General features: G+C 39.3%; 1 protein-coding gene and 1 long non-coding RNA gene across 2 annotated transcripts in view; one reads left to right on the top strand and one right to left on the bottom strand.

Annotated features, from left to right (window-relative positions):
- LOC112654725 (uncharacterized) overlaps positions 1-9467 on the top strand; it is a 32936-nt gene extending 23469 nt beyond the window's left edge. The window contains exons 2-4 of the long non-coding RNA XR_004804958.2: positions 6207-6485; positions 8028-8194; positions 9210-9467. This is a non-coding gene — a long non-coding RNA (uncharacterized LOC112654725). The remainder of the gene's footprint in view (positions 1-6206; positions 6486-8027; positions 8195-9209) is intronic.
- Positions 1-19861, bottom strand: part of UTP20 (UTP20 small subunit processome component) — a 95652-nt gene that overhangs the window by 59578 nt on the left and 16213 nt on the right. The window contains exons 13-22 of the mRNA XM_025439330.3: positions 16047-16202; positions 15814-15902; positions 14337-14442; positions 12733-12883; positions 12020-12082; positions 10882-11040; positions 9733-9809; positions 6702-6781; positions 6232-6472; positions 2234-2419 (exon numbers count right to left, since the gene is read on the bottom strand). Coding sequence (XP_025295115.1) covers positions 2234-2419; positions 6232-6472; positions 6702-6781; positions 9733-9809; positions 10882-11040; positions 12020-12082; positions 12733-12883; positions 14337-14442; positions 15814-15902; positions 16047-16202 — 1308 coding nt within the window. The remainder of the gene's footprint in view (positions 1-2233; positions 2420-6231; positions 6473-6701; positions 6782-9732; positions 9810-10881; positions 11041-12019; positions 12083-12732; positions 12884-14336; positions 14443-15813; positions 15903-16046; positions 16203-19861) is intronic.

The following is a 19861-nucleotide window of genomic DNA, read 5'->3' as shown; positions in this document are numbered from 1 at the left end:
CTCATCCATGAAGCCCTAAGCGCAAAACTGGGTGTCTCCCAGAAAGATGGAACTCTACCACAAGACCAGGACACAGAAATCCTACTCTGTGAATTTTGAATTCAAGGCTACAATAAAATCCTGCCTAATTTTCCAGCCTGCTGTCTTGCCCTACAAACTGTGCACCTACTGGGTGCCATAATCGTGTGAGCCAATTCCTTACAATAAACCTGTTTAGTCATACATATGTACACCCTCATCGTATTGGTCTGCTTCTCTGGAGAGCTCTTATATAATTATCACCAAGCCCTTGCAGTTTTACAAAGTAACTTAAAATTTTCTTTTGAAACATCCATTCTTTTCCAACATTTATTATTATTATTTTTATGAGCTATGTAGCCTTCAAGACCCAGAGAGGGGCGCCTGGGTAGCTCTGTCAGTTAAGCATCCGACTCATAGCTCACTCAGTTAAGATCTTGATCTCAGGGTCGTGAGTTCAAACCCTGTGGGGGGCTCCATGCCCAGGGTGGGGCCTACTTAACAACAAAATAAAAAAAGAGTCAAAGAGAACAGAAGCCAATTTACATGTTTTCAATAAATACTCGTCATCAAGGAGCATGTTCTATGAAGGATTATGAATGTATTGAGGGGACACTAGGAATGTGATTACCCATTTACTCACATTTTCAATGGTGTATGTTAGCAGTATTCTAATTTTGGCTACAGGGGGCAGAAAAATTAAGATGCAGACCTTATCTTTGGACTTTCTGATTTACCCGGCAAATCTGTAAAAAAGTAACTAACATCCAAGGTAAGGAGAAGCACCATGCTAGAGGTGTGGACACCTGTTCTGACAGTCTGAAGCTGAGTTACTTGAACCTGCAGTCTAGAAGACAGGAGAAACGTTGGTGAAGAAGTAGCACAGGAACTGTTTCTGGAAATAGGAGCAGAATTTCAGTCAGCAGAAATGAGGCAGGGCCACAGAAGGAGGGGAGGACATAGCAAAGGTCCAGGGGTGAGAAAGGAAGAGACATGACTGGTTAAATAGCTTATTCAATTATTCAGCAAAGAAAGATGAGGACTAATCTTCTGCTAGCTATCTGCTGAGAAAGCAGAAAACAGCAATCTTTCTCTGAAAGGAAGCAGCAGGGGATAGTTCGTTCGCTCAGGGTTCTATCAGGTAGAAACAGGACGGAGCTACAGCATGAGGAAGCGTGGCCATGCTCCTTCGTGCCCCTGTGCTTTGCACACTGCTTCTACGAGCTGGCAGGGGCCTTCCCTGCCCAGCTGCCCTTTGCCTTTCAGCCTCAATGGGGCCCTTCCCTTGTAACAGTCTTCTCGTTATGGTGGAGTTAAGTCATCTTTTAGTATGCTCCTAGAACTCCTCGGTGTTTTGGTTGTTTCTCTATTTGTCCTCTCCTAGAACTCCTTTAAAAACACTTCTTCTATAAAAATATTCAACCAGGCGTTAGACTGTGCTTCCTGTATAGCAGAGGCTAAGTAAGTACCCTTCATCTTTGTAGCCCGATACTTAGCAAAAGGCACCCAATACAGCTGCTGATTGGATGGACTAGTAAGTGGCTCGCGGGAAGACTGGACAGGTAGGTGTATCAGATTGAGATCTAAAGTGTTAAAATAACACAGTAGGACGGATACACGGGTCCTTGTTGCCCTTAATTCAGTCTTCAAGGAAGCTGCAGTAACTTTTGAAAGCCTGATCACTCCTACTTTCTCTAAGGTTTCTTAACAACTTAGGTAAATGAACAACCCAGAGAACAGGAAAGAGAATGTAAAAACATGGAAACAAAAAAGGCAACCAGACAGAAGTCAAACGGCAAAGTAAAAGTGCTGATGCATGCATTTGTTTTAAGAGAAGGGATATTCCATTACGTGTTCCCCTAGAACACAACCTTAACACATGGTGCCATGAAAGTGACGGGCAAAGGCCAAAGAGTATTCAATCATTCCAGGCCCAATGCTCTATTTGTAAAGAGAACTTACGATGAGAGAATCCTAAAAGTCCCAACTCTGAGTCTGAGACCAAATAAAAAACAAGTAACAACAAGCAAGCAACCAAACAGCTCTGAAGGTAGGATGTTTTCTTTGGGCTATAAAACAAAATCCCAGGGGGATGCAGCACTTCAATTAACTATCTGAAGCCTTGTCCAAGGCCTTGTCACACATAGGCCATCAGAGGTCTCCCCATTTCTCCTAGAGCCCTGTATCTGTGCGCTTTCAGCAACACTGAATTTACTTTGCTGCAGCTCTTCTGGTCTTTTTCTTCTGTGAGGGTTCATCTACGGGCACCGCCTCCTCCTCCAGCTCTTCATCATCTCCAGCAGCAGGTTCCTCTTCTACTTCCTCTGCTGCCACCCCCTTGGCTTTCCTTCGCAGATCCTGGGTCGGAGCAACTTGCAGGTCTGCTGGGTAATACTCATTGCTACAGTGAAAAGAGATGAAGGTGAAATGTCCTCATTCTGTTTATGACAGATGTGTGACCATGGTTCATAGAGTCACATGCCGAAAAGTCATCAATGGCACCTTAGCCAAGCCTCCTCACATTCTTTTTTATTCAGCCCAGCTTAAGTACCCTACTTGACAAATCTATTGCTAACTGCAGTTATGCTTTTAAAATCCCACTGTTACACTGCCATGAAAAGTCCCTTTTGGACTGAATTGAAATCAGTGTCCCTGTTTCTGGAACCATAATTGGAGGAGGGTGGGTGTCGGACTGGATTATGTTAAATAATTAAAGCATAGCATTAAGACCATGCTGGTCACTCTGCACCAGCCGCTTTCTACTTTGCCAGTGTTCTTTTGCAAATACAGTGCCACAACAGAATTCCGTCCTCTGGACGTGGTCTAAGACAGACGGACTGTCAACTCCGTGGCTATGGGGACAGTCATGACATAACACAGACTCAAACTGGATGTCCAGGCAATGAAAATCAGTCAGTCTTTATCTTCTGTCTCTTTAAACTAAGCTTGTATACTTGGTGTTCACATTTATTTCATGACATTCCATCCCTTTGTGACCCACTATTCTAAGGAACTACTATCATCTTGAAGGCTGTCACAGAGTGCACTGGTTTTGTGTTCCTTTAATTCATTCATCCAACAGTTATTCATTTGTTGTCTGTTTTGTGCATGGCACTGGGCTATGGATATAAGGAAACTGATCAGATGGACTTTAAAGTCTGCATCCAAAAACATACTGGTGAAACATGTTTGCGGATAGCACCCTACCAACCTGGAAGTAACCCCAGGTTAATTATGTTAAACTCCTGGTAAATATACTAAACTGCACCTGGAGAGCTGGGAAGCTACACCTCATTCACCTTCGTATTCTCACCCAGCACGGTCTAATGCTTAACACATAAAAAATGGATGAATGAATAAAATGAGCAAAGTTGCTGTGTCAGTTAACAACCATACCATCATCCATTTAATGACGTCTCTGCTGTATTCTCAACACTCAGTTAACCATATAGGACATATTTGTTTAAACCTTTTCTCCATGCTCAGCATGTTCCCTCATGTTTATTAAGTAAGATAATTCAGAGCATTTACAAGCATGCTCCCAATACGCAGCAAGTACTCCTTAGATGTCACCTATTTCACAGTATTGTTGCCATTGTTGGTCATTCCAGCTTCTGGTTTGCTCCTCTCAAAGAATGCTTACAACAGATTCACGAATTAGTTCTAATATTGAATTGTTTGAAACATATTTAGAAATGCAAACTTCTAGTCAAAAAATAAAAAATAAAATAAAATAAAATAAAAAGCCTAAAATATATTTTGAAGATGGAATTAAAGGTGATATTTAAGTTTTCCATTAGCTTGGATCATCTATAAAAGTATTTGCTTTAAAAACTGTGTATCTTTAGTTTCTAAGTCTTCTTAAATGCAGAAACTACTTCTTTTTCAGGCTCCTTTCCCCATCTCCAGTAATCCATTTGTAACCTACTTCTTTTTTTAGGGAAAAATTTGGAAACTCAACATAGTGAGAAACTGATTTCCTATTAACACCGTTAGTCCTAGCTTGCATATGTATAGCTCTTTGAAATTCACAAAACAACTGATAAACATTATTTTGCCTTCAAAACAAGGCAAGGAAACTAAATATCACTGTCTTCATTCTATAAATACAATTAAGCCTGAAGAGTTACGTGAAAAAAATCACTACTCTTCTACCACAGTATCGACTGACCTGCCTGAATCTTTGCTTCAATTAGTCACATAAACTTTTCTACTTATGCACTGGATCCTATCTTCTTTTAACTATTCAAAGACAGCACTCCAACAATTTTATTCCCTTTCTTGCATTACGAATTTTCCCTCCCTTCTGGATCATTCATACCAGCATGATACAGATTTATGCTGTTTAAATCTTAAATAGCAACCTAGCAACAGCAGCTCTCTCTGCTCTCACATCTCCCTCCACCTGTCTGCTTCCTTTTTCACAAGAAGTGTCCATACTTGTTTTTGTTTTACATTTCCTTTTAAGCTCATTTTAATCAAGCTTTATCCCCTACCCAGTTAACCAAAACAACTCTTGTTAAGGTTACTTCTAAAGCCAATGGTCAAGTCTTATGCTTCATCTGACTGGTGTCTCAGATACGTCTGATCCAAGTCATTACTCCATTTTGAAATACTTTTTTAACTTAGCTCCTGGGATACTACGAGGTCTTGGTTCTTCCTCTGTCACTCTGTCCTGGCTTCCTTTGCTGGTTCCTTATCTCCAATCTCTAAATATCATTATTAGTCCTTGGAAGTCTTCTCTCTCTACATATGCATTTAGGCATGGCCTCATTCCCCATCTCCTAATTTAAGAAATCATCTGTATACTAATGATTTTCCAATTTATAATCTTTAGGCCAATATTCCCCTTGAGTCTATACTCCAAATCCAACTGTCTACTTATTACCCCTACTTAGATGTCTATTCAGTATCCCAAACTGAACACATCTAAAAATGAACTATCTTCCCTCACAAATCTGCGAACCTCTGCAATCCTCCAATCTCAGTAAATGGTGACTCTTCTTCCAGTTGCTCAGATCAAAACCTTAGGGACATCCCCAGTTGCTCCTTTTCACCTTCCTCTACCACTCCCCAGCCCCCCCAAGACCCAGACATCTGATCTGTTGGCTGACCAAACCCCACAGAGGCTGATCTGGTTGCAATCCTTCAAAAATATTTTTTACTGAGTTGAAATCCAAGAATATCTAGAATTCAACCACCTCTCATCAGTTGCACTATGTACAAGGTATAACTAGTACCTAGTACCTTGGTACCTTGGTCAAGTAACCATCATTTCTTGCCTGGACTTTTATAATCTCTGAAACTGGTAGGTCTCTCCGCTTTGGCCAACCTACAGTCTATTCTCAACATGACAGCTAGAAAAATCCTCAGGAAAATTTAAGTCATGTCCTGACTGTTGAAATCTTCTAATGGCTTTCCATTTCACTAACAGAAAAAAACAAAGTCCCTTACTATTACTTAAAGACCTCACACAATTTGTCCTGTAAGTTTTTGCCCTCATCTTCAACTACTTTCTCCAAGGGTCACTGCTGCAGCCACTCAAATCTCCTGGCTGTTCCTCAAACAAACCAAGCATGCTGTGGTTTGTAGCCTGCTTACTACACCAAGAATATTTTCCCATATGATGAAACACTAATGGAAAATATATATTTTTATTGAATAATTAGTACTGCTCTTTACAATACATCCCTTATCTTTAGTTTTAAAGCAATCCAACTATCACACAACCTATCTAGTCAAAACAAAACAATGCTCCAGAAAGTTCTTGTTATCCTTTGAGAATACATTCCATCAGCATCCTGGGAAACATTGGGAGGCTCACAAAAGAGTGGCAGGGGTTGTGTTACTGGAAAGTACTTTAAAGCCTCAGGCAGGCAATAAAATGACAAACAGGGCAAGAAATAACAAGGGCTTTATACATTGATCTAATATGATGGCCTTTTTTGTTTTGTAACCTGGAATTTTTAGATTTTTTAATTTAACCTGGAATTTCTATTAACAGCATTTATAGGCTGGTAAAATCCTGACTCATATAAAATCAAGTGGTGAATAAAACCAGTTGTTCTCTGAGAGAGCCAGTGCTTTATAGAGGTGTCAATGATCTGAAAACGTGACAGACATATAAAAACACTGAGGCTACTTGGGAGCTTAAGACTTTGCATCTTCTCTTCCTCACACCCTACCAGGATGTTCCTAGAAAGGAAGACTTACTTGATAAATCTCAAGAAAAGTGGGGAGAGTTCCCTGGACCGTGGCTCTATCCTCTCTGGGAATTTTGCCAGAGCTCGCCAGAGCAAAAATCGAAAGTTGGTGTGGTCCAATCTTTCCCGACAGTCAGTTTTCGACACTAACTGCTCATGATAAAGAGCTCCAACATCTCCTTCCTGAGTCTGCTCCCAACTTTCATCTCCAATGGACTTCTCATCTCTGACATCATTTTGTAGCTCCTTCTCTGCAAGGAAAAGGTCAGAACCATTAGAGAAATGTAAACATCTGTCCTATGTGTTTCTTCAAGTGGGTGCATTTCTTTCTCTAGTAATATGAGGAAACAATAAACTATATCCAAAGATCATCAAAATAATAAATTTCTCATTTGTTTTCCCATTCATGTGCAATTAAGCAGGAAAAAAATTAAACAATCTCTTTTCTTCCCAGTCCCCCCTCCACTTCCGCTTACATACCAGCATGTACAGCTGCTTTTTCTAGATGTTCATAGTAGACCTTCCAAAATTGTTTATTTTCCATTTCGTGTGCATGAGAACTAAGAGAAAAGATCACAAAACAAAGTATGTGGAATAATCCTTTTTAAAAGATCTCTTGCAGGAAAAAAAAAAAGGTGAAAAGATATAACTAAAATTTAATTAGGTTATCCCCAAATATGGGGCTTAAAAATTTTGTACTTCTTTATATTTTTTAAAATGCCTGAACTGAGCAGGAATTATTATTACTACTATTATGATTATTGAGTATAGTTGACACACACTATTAGTTTAGGTGTACAACTTAATGATATGACAAATTTATTACATTGTGCTATGCTCACCACATGTGTAGCTACCACCCGCTCCATTGCATTGCTATTACAATGTCACTGACTATATTCCTTAAACTCTGTCTTTTATTCTCATGACTCACTCCGTAACTGGAAGCTTGTATCTCCCACTCCCCTTCCCATTCTGCCCAACCCCTTCACCTCTTCCCCTCTGGCAACCATCAGTTTGTTCTTTGTACTTGTAGGACTGATTCTGCTTTTTGTTTATTTTTTTTTTTAAGATTCCATTCATAAGTGGAATCACATGATACTTGTCTTTCTCAGTATGACTTATTTCACTTAGCATGATATCCTCTAGGTCCACCCATGTTGTTTCAAACGGCCTGATCTCATCCTTTTCTATGGCTGCATAATATTCCACAGTATACCACACCACATCTTTCTTAACCATTCATTTATTGATGGACATTTAGGTTGCTTCCTTATCTTAGCTATTATAAACAATGCTGCAGTAAACATATGTCTTTTCAAATTAGTGTTTTTGTTCTTTGGTAAATACCCAGTAGTTGAATTACTGAATCATGTGGTATTTTTATTTTTAATTTTTTGAAGAGGAATTATTTTTAGAGTCATAAAATACTAAATAACATTTTTGAAAGCCTATAGATCCCTGTAAGAACACTTTTAAAGGTACAATAATGGGAACAGAGCATCAAGTATGAAGCATGGCACATTAAAGAAAGGAGGGAACTGGAGAGAGAACTTAGTTTGTTCAAAACTAATGTTAAATATTGGTTTTTCTTCACCGAATTAATATACTTATCATTAACAAAAAGGCAAAATAAATAATTACATGAAACATCTTTCAGAATTTGAAGCAATGAATCATTTAAGTGTTTATATAATCTGGTATCATAAAAACAATAGTCTCAAAATGTTTATAATCTTTCTGCCATTAATTTTCTAAGAATACTTTTTTTCCCCCTGTTCCTAATATCTTACTGGTCACCTCTAGCTCTGTGCCTGACCAGACAGGCTCCAGAGAGAGGATCAACAATTACCAGGACCCAGATGGAGCATGAGAAGGCCTTAGCCTAGCTCTTGGGGATCACTGACTATGGAGTTTGAAGGAGCAGGTCTGGCCCCTCCCGATCAACACAAGGCACCAAACCAGGGGCACAGGTAAGGACCAAGAACCTTCTTTTTCACATTTGGAGATTGGATATCATCTTTAATAGTAATCCCCCAGCTCAACACTCTTTTTACTGCCATAGAAGGTTGTGATTAAGTGTGTGTGTGTTGAGTGTGTGTCTGTGTTCCCGGACAGATGAGGGGCCAGTAGAGACTCTCAAGCAGGTCTCAGCCAATAGCTCTACTGAGGAGCAGCTGGAAGACAGTCTCCATAGAGACACAGGCTGGATTCCTGCCTCCCTTTTCCCTGAGCTGCTTTTCATGCATTCTGAGCCCCATGCCAGCCCAGATTAAAGGGCTTCTTAGTAAAGATCAGTCTCCAGTTCCCAGGCGTCACTCCTCTGACCACAGGGATGTCCCTGGGCAAAGTACAGACTGCTAGGCAAAGGTGGATAACCATTATACAAGACATGAACTATGTATGTTGTTGACTATACGTGACAAATAAATGTACTTAACTATACATGACAGATAGATGTACCCAGCAAGAGGACAGCCTACCAGCAATGGAGAACCATTAAAGGCATTCAATAACTGAGAAACCAACATTTTTGATAATGGGCTATTAGAAACACATATATCAGATTCTTCCCCCTAAGCACAATAAAGAAAATTATGAAGTTGATGTTAGAAGGCCTTGTCGTCATCATAATGGTCTAATGGTTCTAAAGGGCAGTAAAAAGAAGACAAATTAGTTCCAAATAGGAAAGAGATTGGTTTATTCTACTTCTGTCAGATAAAAACTGATGGTTAGGGTTTTGAGAGGTCACCCATGTTTCTAATCTGACAAAAAGCCAGATCAGACCATCTGAAGGCAAATGCCTGCAAAAGGACAGACTACATATAAGGCATAATATATGTATTTTCTATGTGATTATTAAGGTCCTTTTTAGAGCTATAAGGGAATTTTGGACACTGGACAACTAGGATTTTAAAAAGTCCTTATTTTTATTTTTTTAATTAATTTATTTTGTTTTTTTTTAAGATTTTATTTATTTATTCATAGAAACAGAGAGAGAGAGGCAGAGACACAGGCAGAGGGAGAAGCAGGCTCCATGCAGGGAGCCCGACGTGGGACTCGATCCTGGGTCTCCAAGGATCATGCCCCAGGCCGAAGGTGGCGCTAAACTGCTAAGCCCCTGGGATTGCCCAAAAAGTCCTTATTTTTAAACTAAAGTTTGGCTCACTGACTCACTATATAATAAAATTTTGCAATTATTATACAATATCCTATTACTCTAAAAAATAATTCAGCAATAAAAAATGTTTCATAAAAAGTAAAAAGACAAAGTCCTCCAAAGTTATTTCGAAGCACAAAGAAACATACACAGAACAGTCAAACTGTTGAAAAACTTGGTATTAGAGAGTTAAGTGATGTTTACTTTTTCTTCACTTTGTCCAAAGGACTGGAGCTACAGATACTATACCTACCCATTCATTTAAATCACACCTAGATGGAGTATAATACTGGCCTGATCATTCTACAGTAGTTAAAACATAATAGTGTCATCATTGTAACCCATGTTTACCTTATTAGTTCAATAACAGGATCCCAGAGGGCACTGAAGTTAACATACAACATTCCTAATAAATAACGAAGTGGCACCTGCAATTATAGGAGACTAGTTTAGTAAATGGGTAATAAAGCAGAATAGAAGGCGTAAAGATACAAATATCCCAACTCAAGACAACTGGAGGTTGGAAAGAAGCCTGTGCTTTAAAGGAAAAAGCTGTAGGTACCACTCCAAACTTCAGTATATAATAATTTTCCAACTCTACCCCAAACGTCACTCGCTATTTAACAGAGAAGAATCCCTAAAGCAAACGTACTCAACACTTGCTCCAGATGTTCACAAAAGATGTAGAATTTGAAAAGACTTGTGATTAAATTCCCACCTAGCAAACACGTTCTTCCTGTCCCCTTGTAAGACAAAACCTAAAGGGTAAGCAGTAAGGCACAGATCCCCAAGAACCCAAGATAGTACACTGTAAATGGCAGCGAGGGTTTTATAAGCAGATGGCCGAGTTTTCAAACTCTAATGCATTACAGGCATTCAGTTCCAAAGGTCTAAAGTTTTCTCAGTTGCCTTGAGAACAATTGTCATTACTCACATCCCCATGTGTTAGGGAGGCATTATACACAATGGTAGCTTTATTATAATTGGGGGCGAGGTGTTTGTGACTATTTTAGCAGCAGAGCCCTTTTTCCAAACGAAACGTAGCAAAGGACGATAATATATAAAACAGGTTAAGGGCGGAACTGCTCTGATCTAAAGGGAATTCCTCTACTTGGCCTTCCTCCCAAAGGCATCTCTGATCCACATTCAACGGTCATGGATGAAAAATACCATACAAAAGGTAGGTGTGCCTGACATCCTGCGGTAGTGAACAGACCTGGAGAAGAGCATCAGGTTTTAAGCCTGATGTTGAGTGCTCCTGTTGCCATGTACTTCCTCCCTTCACGTATTATGTACATACTCAGGAGAATGGAGGAGGGTAAATTATTTCCACTGTTGAATAGGCTGGCAGAGCCATTTAATTCAAAGCATCTAAAAAAACTGTGGAGATTTACATAGCTTAAAAATTTTTAACTACTTGGTAGGTTTCTCTTTCCAAAAGCCAGCAAAACAGATCATAAAGCATAATTAAGTTCAAAAAACATGGACACTTTTTTATACCTCCTGCAATGGCCCATCAGGGACTGTTGCCTGCACCACATCATGTCTTAGTTTTCTCAAGTGAAGAAGTTTCTCTCTGTAATCACTCACAGTTGCTGGAACGAGTTCTGCCTGGCGTAACACAGCAAAGGCAGACTGACGCTCTGAAAGCCCATCATCCTGAGTGAATGGAGAAAACCAAGGAGGCAGGTCAGTACTTTGATTTCCCAAAAAAGACCATGAAATGGAGCCAAAGTTCTAAAAAAAGAAAAACTGGGATATGTTAATGTTTGAAATTAAATAAGCAACACTTTTTTGAGTAAATGATTAATTTTTCCTCATATCATTTGTTTTTTTTTTTTTTTCTTTTTTTTTTAAATTTTTATTTATTTATGATAGTCACAGAGAGAGAGAGAGAGGCAGAGACACAGGCAGAGGGAGAAGCAGGCTCCATGCACCGGGAGCCCGATGTGGGATTCGATCCCGGGTCTCCAGGATCGCGCCCTGGGCCAAAGGCAGGCGCCAAACCGCTGCGCCACCCAGGGATCCCTCATTTGTTTTTCAAGAGATAATTTAAGATTAATGTTTAGCACAGAAATGACAAGTAAAAAATGGAAGACTAATTCTCAAAATGACTCAAATTGATTGGCCACATTTGTTGAAATAAAAATGTGTATATATACTTCACTCTACAGTTCTGCTTTTAGAAGTAGTAATCTGCATTATGGGAATATTTCCCTATTCAAATACATCAGCATAAGGATGTTCACTACCCTTTTATTGGAAATGCTGAAAAACTACAAACAACCCATGTTAGAATCCGTCAGCAGAGAACTGGTTATGCAAGATATCTTCAACTGTGGTATAATGTTGAAGCTTCAAAAGAAATGAAGTAGCCTACAGGTACTGATACGGAAAAACCTTCCATGAGGCCATTTGTTTAAATTATACATGTGGATACAAAAAATCTGAAAGAATATTCACCAATTACCAGTGAATTTTCAGTGTGGGCAGAAGTAAAAATTACAACAAAGAATTTCAGTTTTTAAGATAGACATTTGTACAACAGTGTTTGAACTTTCTGCACAAGTGTCCTTTTGGAAATAAAAAAAACTGAGTAATGTTTTTAACAAGTTATTCAAATTAACAGTGAAAATACCTCCATCATTTCTGGAAGTCGAACCTCAAAATGGTTTAGGATCCTTATTGTCAAGAGCCGAATCTAGACAAGGTAAAAGGCATGTTTCAAATTCCAAAGTTTACACAGAAGAAACTGATTTATAGACAGTGAGATTCCATGTTATATAGGACTAAGGAAAATAAACCACTTGTCAGAGAAATACATGTTATTCTATCCCTTATTTCATATTGGACACCAACCAAGACCTCATTCAAATAGTACATGGATCAGTTTAATGACCAGACTAGACTGAGAAGATAAAGTTTCCCAGAGAAGCACGTTTTCCTTTCAACTATGACACTATGAGCATCTCTGTAAATAAGTACAAAGAATCTCAATAAACTTACAATCCTGTTGCAATTAGTGATTTTTATTTGTATGTATTTGTGTATTTACGTACACTTGACCAAACAGCAGAATCACATAGGGGGCTTTAAAAAACTATGCAGATTTTTCTGTTTCAGCCCTATTGAGTCAGAATTCTGGCCTATGAGGATCTAGAATTCATATTTGTATTTAGCTTCCCAATTAATCCTGCTGCAATCAGCTTGTAGGTCAGTGTTCACGAATCACTGTTTTAAATAGAAATCACCCCACAGCAGCACTTTCTGATTAAGGGGCTTTGATAATGATGGGCAATACATACATATCAAAAGATGAGAGACCGAGAACATGTCACAAAACACCATTACCTTGGATAGACCAGTTGAAATGTTTGCTTGTAACTTGGGAAATAATTCCATTAAGGCTTCCTCAGAAAGTGGCCCTTTGCAGCCACATAATGATAACCTCTGATAATAGAGATCAGCTAACAGCAACACAGATGGCTCCAAGGGAAATGTTCTGCAACAAGATATTTATTAGACCCAACCTGCACCATACAGCCGACTATTTAGACTATAACAAAAACCACAGAAAATCATCACTGGTGAAGGGAATGTACAAGGAACCAAGTTAAAGCTTTATGTAGACATTTAGCTTCATTTTAGAATCTGAGGCCTTGCAACAATGAGTGATGTGCTCAAGGACATACAGCTTAAGCGGAAGCATTCACATATATCCTATCCCTGTGGGAACTGCAGGGGGATGTCTCCTCAGAGGAAGAACACAGAAGCTGTGGCACCTGCCATAAGCTAACACGCTCCATTCGTAAGTCATTCTTATCATGACATACTTCAAGGATTTGAGATGGCTGAGGTGGCCTCACACACACCAAGAAAACAGCTCTTCCCTGCGGCTCAGAATCATAGTTTTGACTACATGCAAGGACTGTGCCTGCTGGAAGTTGGCTTGGTGTTGCAATCAAGAGAAAAGTTCCACAATGGCTCCTTGCTGGGCAGCCCCTCCCAGTGGCAACGCTCAGGTCTTCTGGGACAGGAACGCAGGGAGCCTCAGATCCCAGATCCCCCGATTTACTTCCTTGATGCTTCTCCGTTTCTGCTCAAATGTCTCCTTCTTGGTGAGGCCTTCCCTATTTGAAAGTGTCCTTGTTTCTAGCCCTTCAGACTCTCCCTATCCCGCCTCTGCTTTAATTTTCTTACCACTGTCTAATGTGCTATACAGTGTATGTATTATTTTGCTCAGTATTTCTTCTTGCTAGAACAGCAACTCCATGAAGGCAGAGTACTGTGTGTGTCTCACTCACTGAACGTGTCTCCCAGTGCCACGGCCTGCTACATGAGAAAAGCGAGTGAATATTTACTGAATGAAGGAAATGAATAAACCTGTTTTAAAATGCATAAAATGGATTAGAGTCTAGAAAAAGAAGTCAACTACTTTACCAGGTTTTACTTTAAGAAGGGGTACTGGGCTGAGTAGAAAACAGCTCCCCAGTAACAGCTCAGGGCTACTACCAAAGTCGGGAACAGGGTGACATCAACTTGCAAACAAACAATGCACTGGGCTGTGTTTGTATGCAGTAAAAGGACCACAGGAAAGTATTCTGAAACGGTGAACGTGTGGAGATGAGACTAAGTGTAGTAGAAATATGTATGCTGGAAGTACTCGGGAAGTTACAGAAGGTCAACATGGGGAGATGCTAGGGTTGGGGACAATCTACAACACTAGTTTACACACATGGTAAAATACCTCTCCACAGAGATGGATCTGCATTTAAAGACCGTGTAAAGGATGGACTTATTTTAAGGATTCAGATCGATAACAAATTTCTAATATGAACACAACTAACGTATAAATAGATCAAACCAAGGACTTTCATTATGCCCAAGTTTTCACAAGAACAGAAGCTTTTATATTTTATTTGTGAGTAAGATAAACCGGGGGTGTATTTACTTACATTACTAAATTCTTCACGCGTTCCACAGGAACCAAATGAAGGAGTTCAGAAGATTCTTCCAAACTTAGCAGAGTATTTACAGCTTGACAAAGAACAAATAAGTTTCCTGAGGGCAGAAAAACAGGACTAACCATATAACTTATTCCTTTGACAGATTAACTACTAGACATCTCATTTATCTAATACTTGCTATTTATAGAAGTTGTTAAAGTGAATTTGTGCCTTCTAAAGAATCATCTGTCCAATATTCAGAATGTAACAAGAAGGAACTAAAAAGACAAGGTTTCCAAGTCATGTATTTTAGCTTTTTTAAGAAAAAAATATTCAAAAACAAAGAATACATGTTCCATTAATTAAGATGAGGAGGAAGTTCAATGGTCCCACACAATGGCATTACCCAAACTAGAAGTTTTAAGGAGATGCACTTGTACTTTTCAAAAGCTAATAAATTATTTTCCTTTAATTCGACATTCATTTATTCCTAGACCAGAGGCTGGCAAACTTTGGTCCACAAGTCAGACTTTTTGTAGCCTTCTTTCTATATGGCCCACAAGCTAAGAATGCTTTTTACATTTTTAAAGGGATGTTTGAAACAATAACCAAACAATAAAGAATATGCCACAGGGACTGAATATGAAAACCTATTTACTCTCTGGTCCTTTACATAAAAACTTTGCCAACCCCTGCTCCAGAGATGAGGAAAGTGCTGTCCAATACAGCTTTCTCCAAGGACAGCAGTGTTCTGTACTTGTGCCAATACGCAGCTGCAGTCCAAGCCACATGTGGCTATTGAGCACTTGAACTTGTGCTGAGTCTGCAGTGTCTGCTTAGTATCTAACAGAGAACCTAGCACAGTAAATAAACGAACTGCTATACATGATGTTCAAAAAGAAATAACTGCGCTAGGATGAAACAAAATACCTACTTTCAAACTGCTGTCCTAGGCTAGTGAGAGGAGATGTTCAAGTATGTAACTGGGAAGGGTGCTCCGGGCAGGGCAGGCTAATACTGCCAAGAAAGTCACGTAGGCCTTCCCAGAGGAGGCGTGCTTGAAGTGAGTTTTGAAAGAAAATCTGTAATCCAGAAAGGATTCCGGCAGAAGAAAGAGTCATGAGGGTAGTCAGAGGGCTGTAAGAGATAGTATCTCGCTCAGGGTAAGCAAATGGAAGTGCCTGGAGTCCAAGGTGTATATAGGGATGGCATGCGCATGGGACATTTCAAGGTGTGGCTTGAAAATGAGGCATCCTGGGTACCGGAGTGTCATACCCTCTGATGCTCCATCTTCAGATTCGGCTTGCCCTCATGCCACCCTGACCCAGTCACCCTGTGATGAGGCCCAAACGCAGCACCTCCAACCTTACTGTCTTTCTTCTGGATTTACCATAAAGGGGGTGTGTGTCAGAGCACAGTGTGAGCCCAGTCACTCTGGGTGTGCCAGACAGGAAAGAGAAGAAAACAAAGGGAGATTGTAACTGACCTTTTCCAAAGCTGCCTCTGTCAACATTCACGAAGAGTGACTCTATGAAGCATGTGACTAGTGGTATCACTTTCTCCTTCTCTAGAGGTCTGTACAAGAAGTTGAGAGACAAAGGGAAAAGTTCAAATTGGCATTCAGTGGCTTTGTCAGGGAATGGCAAGGAATGGCTAACAAATACTTAAATCAGCACACTAAGTGCCTCTTTCAAATCTAACCATAGTTTATTTTCTCACCTAATATGAGGTAACACGACAAGGGCTGCCCAAGACTGTGAGAGGTAAGTAATATCTTTATGTGGGGGTAGCTGAATTATAGACAAGAGATGGTCCAATACTGGGATCTGTTCTTTTCCTCCCTTGGGTCTAGTCTTCTTCTGCCTTAAATAGGATCTGAAGGAAAAGAAAAACGAATGTTTGAAAGAGGAGACAATATAATCGCTCTTGCCCTCTGAAGTTTGAAATAAACCTGGTTCCTCTCCATGCATGGAACATTTGTCCGGGGGAGGGAAGCAGTGGGTGAACATAAATAACTAAACAAATGGGACTCATTTACTGATTTTCAGTGAGAGGCTTTTTCGATGGCTTTGGTTCTACTTTCTTCTAATTTTCTATTTTAATTTGCTTTGTAACTTAAAGCCAAGTCTCTTCTGGTTTTAGCTGCTATTTCTGAATTTTCTGATTCATTCTGATTCGGTCTTTTCTGTTCACTCTGCTGATGGACATGTTTTTTGAACACTGGAGAGGTAATATGTTGTAATTAACAGACTTCCTCTAGTCCCTCCTTCCTTCCTGACACAAATTTTACTACTTTACAAATGTCACTGAAGTGATTACGATGGAGAAGTAACTTTCTCCACTTCTTAAATCTCATAGATGTTTACTCAATGACATTTTCTGACATGACATTTGGCTTTAGGTATCTGTGACTTTGGCACTATTCTTTGTTTGCCTCTTTTCCTTTTTGCCAATGAACTGCACCTAGGTTCTATTTGAAAGACAGAAATCTAATTGAAAGAAAAGCCAAAGAAACAGTACGTAAAATGATTTGTTCTGATTAATTTATCCCCCATGTCCAGTTTGGTTAGCTTGTGACACATGAGAAGTGGAAGATCAGGTTTCTATTCTTGTGTCTTTGTGATCATGAAAATTAACTTAAAAAGTTCTATTCTTTTTTGTTTCAGACTTACCAAGACATTGAATGTTTGGAAATTATAATTGTTTAGTTAATTTCACTGATAATTTCTGATAGTCATTATACTTTGATATAGTCTTTCTAGTAGTAAAGACTCAACAATCTACAAAAATCCTACGAGAAAACAGACGCTTTGAAAAAAAGAAAAAAAGTGGGTCATTGCCCTGCTTCATCACACCTGCCAATGAGCTCCTCCAATAAAATCCACACTCTGAATCTCACCTTACAACGCCCCATGTGATCTGATACTGGCCTGCATCTCATTCTACTTTCCTCCTTGCTCAATGCTCTATACCCACACAGGCTTTCTTTTTGTTCCTCAAACATACTGGACTTATTCATATCCTAGAACTTTTACACTAAGTCTTCCCTCCACCTGGAAAGCCTTTTGCCTAGATCTCTGCAAGGCTGCATCCTTCCCATCATTACAATTAGTCCAAAGGTTCCTTCCCCCAAGAGAAGTCATGTTGCCTTCCCATTCATTCCCCCTCTCAACACCTTAGTTTTATTTTTCTTTTTATTATTAAAATTTCCTTGCTTATTTATCTCACATCCCAAGAATGTCATCTCCTCAAAAAAAGGTAAACTCTTATTCATTACTATATCCCAATGCCTAGAACACTGCCTGATATAATTAGCGTTTGTCAATTGATAAAATAAACGTATCTTCTAAAGAATCTTTTTCATATCCATTATCTCTTTCTAGTCTCACAACAAATCTGTGAGATAGGTGAATGGAGTATTACTAAGAATTACTGAGAATATTCAGACAAAGGTGACCATTCACACATATCCTATCTCTGTGGGAGTTGCAGAGGGATGTTTTCCCAGAGGAAGAACACAGAAGCTGTGCAAATGCCTTAAGATAACATGCCTCCATTTATTTATTTATTCTGATCATGACATACTTCAAGGAGGACCTGAGATGGCTGAGGTGGCCTCACACACGCCAACAAAGCAGCTTCATTTCCACTGCTCAGAAGCCACAGTATGGGCTGCATGCAAGGAATGTGCCTGTTAGAAGCTGGCTTGGTGTTGCAATCAAGATAAAAGTTCCAAGAGAATAATTCTACAGGAGTTACTAATTATTCACTCCTCAGGAATCAAAGCTCAGTAAACTGAAAAACCAACAAGATTCTATCAGCATGTTTTGATACAGAAGCTACTTTTAAGGTCAGTAGAAGAGCAACATGTGAAGAAGATGAGTTCTTCCAGAATCTCAAGCTGATCCAGAATCATAAAGTAACTCTGCATGTGTGACTGTGGGGACAATAACATCCATCTCAAAGAATACTGTGATGCTTGAAAGCTGAGTACTCAGCAAAAACTCAAGGAATGTTCATCTATTCCTACTGCCCCAAAGCACACCACAAATGCAGCAAGTCTAACAAATCCCAGAGAAAAAAAGAAACTTAAGCATAAACATATAGGAATTTGATAAGGGAACTGATTTCCTAACCTGTAACTTCTAAAAACACAACCACAATTACTGGAAAAGTGATAAGCAGAATCCTCTCACATATTTATATAAGTCTTCTTTTCAACATCTAAGGGTACAATTTATTTTTAATGCAATTAAGAAAGTAATCCATGGCTCTTTTAACAATTCAAACAATGCAAAGGTATATAATCTAAAAGTTAACAGTCACTTCTTTCTTCCCCTTCCCAGCCTCCTAACATAAACAAAGTTAAAAGTTTTGTGTATCCTTAGGGAGATGCCAATTCTCCCCCAAATTGATCTGCAGGTTTAAGGTAATTACAAATAAAATCCTAGCAAGTTTTTTTTTGTAGACATAGAGAAGATTCTTCTAAAATTTATATAGAACAGCAAACGACCAGGAAAAGCTGAAACAATCCCCCCCTCACCCCCCACCCCCCCAAAAAAAACCAGAATCGGAGGAATGAGGATTTTTTTTTTTTTCTTCAGGATTTCAAGACTTACCTTACAGTTATTGTAGTAAGACAGTATGGTATTAGAGGAAGAGAATACATGGATTGATGGAAGAGAATAGAGAACCCAGAAACAGAACCACACATTCATGCCCAACTGATCTGACAAAGGTGCAGAAGAAGTTCAATGAAGAATAGTCTTTTCAACAAATGTTGCCAGAACAGTGGGCATCCACAGGCAAAAACAAAACTTGACCTGAACCTCACACCTTATATAAAAATTAACTCAAAATGGATCATGGACTTAAATGTAAGACATAAAACTATGAAACTTTTAGAAAAGTAGGAGAAAATATCTAGGACCTACAGCTAGGCAGAGTTCTTGGAATTGACATCAAAAGCCTGATCCATTAAAGAACAGTTGGTCAACTGAACCTCATCAAAATCTAAAATGGTGGTCTGTGAAAAATCTTAAGTGAACAAAGACAAGCTATCAACTAAAACAATAAATCTGCAAACCATTTATCTGACAAAAAAAAAACCTTTGTCTAGAATATACGTGTCCTCAGAATCAACAGTAAAGAAACAAACAATCCAGTTAGAAAACCGGCCAAGGAAATGAATAGATATTTCACTAAAGAGGATATACACATAACATAACACACACATAAACCCAGGAAAAGATGGTCAACATCATTAGCCATTAAAGAGATGCAATTTATTATTTTTCTTTTTTTTAATTTTTATTTATTTATGATAGTCACACAGAGAGAGAGAAAGAGAGGCAGAGACCTAGGCAGAGGGAGAAGCAGGCTCCATGCACCGGGAGCCCGACGTGGGATTCGATCTTGGGTCTCCAGGATCGCGCCCTGGGCCAAAGGCAGGCGCTAAACCGCTGCGCCACCCAGGGATCCCAAAGAGATGCAATTTAAAATCACAGTGAGGGGATCCCTGGGTGGCTCAGTGG

The sequence above is a fragment of the Canis lupus genome, chromosome 15 (assembly GCF_003254725.2).
Source record: "Canis lupus dingo isolate Sandy chromosome 15, ASM325472v2, whole genome shotgun sequence".
Lineage (NCBI taxonomy): Eukaryota > Metazoa > Chordata > Mammalia > Carnivora > Canidae > Canis > Canis lupus.
Note: the sequence above shows the minus strand (reverse complement) of the source record. Positions and strands in the feature narration are given on the sequence as shown.